The following is a 5,167-nucleotide window of genomic DNA, read 5'->3' on the forward strand; positions in this document are numbered from 1 at the left end:
ATGTGTACAGTTACCATGGTTACAAGTGTTGTTCTCGTCTTCTAGTGCAGAGCAGCATGATCATTCAGAAGCTTGCTTCACTCACGTGTTGTGGGCAATAGTCTGCCATTTGGTTTTTACCCGATACTGACTTTCTTCTATAAAGTGGCTGATATACTGTATAGGGAAGAGCTACTATGATTTGAATACATAATTAATGAAGGATAAAAGCTGCGGTAGGTAACTTAAAAATAGGGACTTGGCTTGGGAACCAGAGGGCTGCTGGTTCAAGCCCCACAGACCACAGTATGGAGTGTGGACTGGTAGCTGGAGAGTTGCCAGTATTACCCCTGTGCACTGCCAGGGTGCCATTGAGCAAGGCACATAACCCCTAACTGCTCCCCAAGCGCCTAGGCTGCTCACTGCTCCTAATTTATATAGTAATGTATATATGATGGGTCGAATGCAGAGGTCAAGTTTCATTTCATGTATGTAAAAAGCTGTAAAATGCTGTATATACTGTAAAATGACAATAAAAAGACTTTATCTTTATCTTTATATCTTGACAGTAGTACATGTGACAGATAATCTGTGAAAAATTTTGGTTCCTCTGGCTCCTCCATGTGCCCCTCATTTTTGCAAGAATCCACTGGGTTGTGGTCTCATTTCCAGCATTGGTATATTACAACCTGGGAATGAGGTTTAACAATCAACAGTCTTTCTCGGCTCTGATTGGTTGTTTTCGTTCAGGCCAGGATCAGCCACAGATTATCTGTCTCATGTACTACTGTCAGGATATAGTGAAAGTTGCAACAAATATGACAAAAAGTTGCCTACTGCAGCTTTTAGCATTTTTCTTTTGCTATTTTCCTGTTAATAACTTCATCATATAGACACAAGACAGTTTTAATGGTAAATGACAGCTGTTAATTAGCTGCAGTACATTTACAAAAGAATTAGACACCTCTCTCGTAATTAAAGGTTACTATCTCGTAGTTACAAGAAAAGATCTAGTAACTACAATAACAGTTAGTTATGAAAAACTGGATAGGTGCCAGCAGTAGGACTAGGCTACTTATTGAAAAAATGTTTTTTATCCCACATCAAAGTTAAGGGGAAAAGGTTGTTTTGATTAATTGTAATGGACTTCATCAGTTGGCTTTCCTTTCATTCTTTAATGGACACACATTGTTTCCTTCTAAACCACAAATGTGACCTCATGGTGGTGCTAGTCAGAAAGCCAAAGTTAACAGGACCAAGATTACTCCTCACTGTTGTGGCCAGTGTGATCAAAGCAGCAAACAACAAAAAACTCCAACATTACATTTACTGAAGTAAAGGCTTGAGCATAGAGAGAAAATAACTTTCCTTTAATGTCCTGTACAATCTGTCCTTTTTAAGCTTTTATCTAAAACTCCACTCAGAATCATATCTTGATTTTTATTATGCTGCCTAATCTGTGACATACAGTGCAGGTATAGTCTTCTTGTAACAGAATGAGCAAAGCTTCCTGTATGTCCCCACGGTGATGAGAGACGTGCTGCAAGGCAATTCAATTCAAAGGGCCTACTGATTGGTAGCGAAACCTTATTTTCCAAATATCGATCCTGTGGGCAACCCGCAAAATGCAAAAACCTCGGCAAGACAGATCTGCTGTCACGTCTTACAGTAGAAATCAGGCAATCAATGTCACATACCTCCATCGGGGCCTGTATGAGCCTAATTCCACTCATCGGTGCTAAATAGTGAAAACCCTTGGGTTCATCAATCATCAATTCAAGGAGCACTCTTTAGTTAATAGTCCGGTCTTTACCCACTGAACGGCCACTGCATTTATCTGTGTGAGCCAGCGGATACTCCCTCTATTTGACAGAGGGAGGAGATGGGAACAATATGTTTCTCTATTCTCTTTCTCGCTCAGCTTGCTGCACTATAATTTCCAATTTGGGGCTTTCTGCTATCATGATTTGAAATTGAAGCTTGCAGCAAAGATTGATTATCTCTAACCCCAACAGAGTACATTTGATTGGTCAATTTCTTAGAAAACGCCATGCTTGACTGTGAAAGTCAATATTTCCTAAATGATATAGATAAGTAATATCTCATGACGCATCATTTTAACAAATACAGAAGCATGTTCTTGTATTGGCGGAGCCAACTCAAGCCTTTCTAGGGCTTTTAACTAAGATAAAAGAGATACTGTAAAGAGACATAATTTATTATAGAGTAGTATATAGAATTTTCTTTGAAAGAATTTCACATTTGGTGTCCTTAAAGGGAGAATAGAACTTCTACATTTAAGCCTAAGTGAATAATTATTCACTATTCTATGTAATCTAAAATAACTATCTTGGTGCCTTGATGCATATGGTGATGCTGGTGAGGTACTTCTAAACAAATTTATCTCTGTGTAAACACAGCTAGCTGAATGCTAAAAAAACACAGCAATGAAAATGTCCTTGTTAAAAGGGTTATGTTGGGTTAGGGTCCTACTAAATTAGGGTACTGGCACCATTATTGGTCCAATTCAGGCACTAAACATTACAGACCCATAACATAAGGATACCAAATAAAACTGCCAACTAGCAAACATGGATGTTAACATTGCAGGTTTTTGCATTGTATATAAAAGATTCTTTGGGGAATTTACAAGAAAACTCCACAAAGAAGCTGTCCATAAACTAATAATAATGTTAAAGGTTTAAGTTCCTGCAGACTAACAGGTCCAACAGACTGTTTCTTCAGTTCAACACATGACACACCACCTGACAGATATCTTTTCTCTCTTCCTCAGGTTACAAGTGCCCACGCCTCAAAGTCGGACATTGTCAAGTCGGGAAGCCCCAAATCCACACTAAAGCATATATGGACAGAAAGCAGTAAGGATATGTCCATCAGTAGGCTGCTGTCACAGACTCTACATGGCAAAGAGAACAGCACAGCCTTGGACCTTCGCTATGACACTCCAGAGCCCTACTCTGAGCAGGACCTGTGGGACTGGCTGAGGAACTCCACAGACTTGCAGGACTCGCGGCCGCGGGCTAAACGGCGGCCAATGGTCAAGACGGGAAAGTTCAAGAAGATGTTTGGCTGGGGGGACTTCCACTCTAACATTAAGACGGTCAAACTCAACCTGCTGATTACCGGTAAGATTGTGGATCACGGCAATGGCACCTTTAGTGTCTACTTCCGCCACAACTCCACAGGCCAGGGCAATGTGTCTGTCAGCTTGGTCCCTCCAACCAAGATAGTGGAGTTCGATGTGGCGGCACAGCAGTCCGTCATCGACGCCAAGGACTCAAAGTCCTTCAACTGCCGCATAGAGTATGAGAAGGTGGAAAAGGGGGCCAAGAACACGCTCTGCAACTTCGACCCATCCAAGACCTGCTACCAGGAGCAGACCCAGAGCCACGTCTCCTGGCTCTGCTCCAAACCTTTCAAAGTCATCTGCATCTTCATTTCCTTCTACAGCACCGACTACAAACTGGTGCAGAAAGTGTGCCCGGACTACAACTACCACAGTGACACTCCCTACTTTCCCTCTGGCTGACGCTCCCATACGCTCACATACAGAGAAGTAGACGAGTGGAGCACAGACTGGGGCTTCTACCCATGCCAGAGAAGTGTGTATGTTAGCCGTACTGTCCCTAAACATGTCCATACCAGAGTCTCAGCCATCCCAACTTATTTCCCAATTTAATGTTCTGAATTTTGCAGAGCAGTTATTTTAACTTTTAAAAAGGTGGTAAATAGGACTGTAATATGCTTAAAAATTACCTGAAAAACTATGATTGTTATCAGTTAGAATTATGTTCCTGAATTATGTTTTGTCCCTGTGTAGATAGCAGGGGCTTATTAGTCCTTTTGGGATTGTTGTTGCTATTAAACTCTGCCCTTTGTTGTTTTGCTTCATGTTTAGTTTCAACTTCTTTTCAAACTAGATCTTAATAACTTGGTTTTTCCTCTTTTAGTATATTTCATATACGATGCATTAACTCTCTGGACAACAACATTATGGACTGTTTGCCCCTGCTGTGCTATCTACGCTCTGCAGTTTATCCTGCATAACTGGAAAACAAAATTAACTCCTCATTTAAAAATAATAAAAAAAAAAAAAGAAAATCCTTTTTACAAACGTGCAAGACAGTTGAAGAGGACAGTGAAGATTCAAATGTGAGTTATGAGTGAGTGAGTTAATGCTTTTTAGAAATGTGAGGCACTCCCTGTCTATGCAGGGGTGAGCTGCAACTGAGCAGGCTTCTCCCTCAGGTGAGTTTCAGCCAGGAGAGAGAATGTGTTAAGATGCTGTAACGCTGTAGTCTGAGCGTTCCTGCTCGTGCAGCTAGGTGTTGAGTTTGTTGGGTGATTGGTTCATTCTCGGCTGATTGAATGTCTGATTACATGACTGATTGATCAGTGGCTCGTTCGTGGGGGATGGGGCTTGCTCATTGTCACTTAATATATCAAATGTAATGTATTGAATTCTATATCTTAGAGCCTAATTTGTATGAATGGTTTGTATTGTACATAGTTTATCCCAATTGCGCTGCTTCTGTACATGCCCCCCATGAGCTGTGTATTTACCCCTCACCCGCTAAACCCTCTTGTTCACTCCATTTATGCTTGTTCTTGATTCCTCTAACAAAGAAAATGATGTTGCTGCCCTAGATGTGAATTTCATGAAAACAGCAATCCTGTAGAGGACTGACTAAATATATTAAAAGTATTAATTGAAAGTTTCTTTATTGGGGGGGAAGGTAGGGGTTGGAGATGTACATATTAATTAAAGAACACAGTAAATTTTATCAATTGAATGTTGGTATGTGTGAGTTCTTAATGTGACTCCGAGTGATTATTTGTTGACGTCTGGTTATATATCACTACACCAGGCTCGCATGTTTGGTAATACACTCATTCATACCCAGTTCCCAAAAGCCATGACAGGAAAATTAGGGAGCACAAAGAAAATTAACTTGTTGTAGATGGTTGTTGTTTATTATTTTTTATATTTTTATATTTCTTTCAGATTTCTTGAATTCTTCTGACGTTTGTTTGCCACTGTGGGTATAAAAATAAACTCAAATATAATCCAAATTAGCCTTCCAGGAGTTGAAATACAAACACTTCTGGTTTAAACAGTTATTTTGTACTTGAAATTGTACTTGAAAATGTCAGAAATGGATTCAGC

The 5,167-nt window shown here is 40.2% G+C and overlaps 1 protein-coding gene across 1 annotated transcript; it reads left to right on the forward strand.

The window, feature by feature from the left end:
• The first annotated feature begins 2,340 nt into the window (after window positions 1-2,340).
• On the forward strand, window positions 2,341-4,762 carry nxph1 (neurexophilin 1). Its single transcript, XM_035681014.1, has 2 exons — window positions 2,341-2,363; window positions 2,752-4,762. The coding sequence occupies exons 1-2, from the start codon at window positions 2,341-2,343 to the stop codon at window positions 3,527-3,529; spliced, it is 801 nt and encodes a 266-aa protein (XP_035536907.1). The 3' UTR covers window positions 3,530-4,762.
• Window positions 4,763-5,167: the final 405 nt, after the last annotated feature.

Source organism: Morone saxatilis, unplaced genomic scaffold (genome assembly GCF_004916995.1).
Source record: "Morone saxatilis isolate NCDOM2014 unplaced genomic scaffold, NCSU_SB_2.0 Contig9, whole genome shotgun sequence".
Lineage (NCBI taxonomy): Eukaryota > Metazoa > Chordata > Actinopteri > Moronidae > Morone > Morone saxatilis.

Bases quoted from the DNA above. Each gene is read 5' to 3' on its own strand.
- nxph1 (XM_035681014.1), top strand. From the start codon at position 2,341: ATGCATATGGTGATGCTGGTGAG. The intron at 2,364-2,751 runs GTACTTCTAAAC...ACCACCTGACAG, and splicing joins CATATGGTGATGCTGGTGAG to ATATCTTTTCTCTCTTCCTC.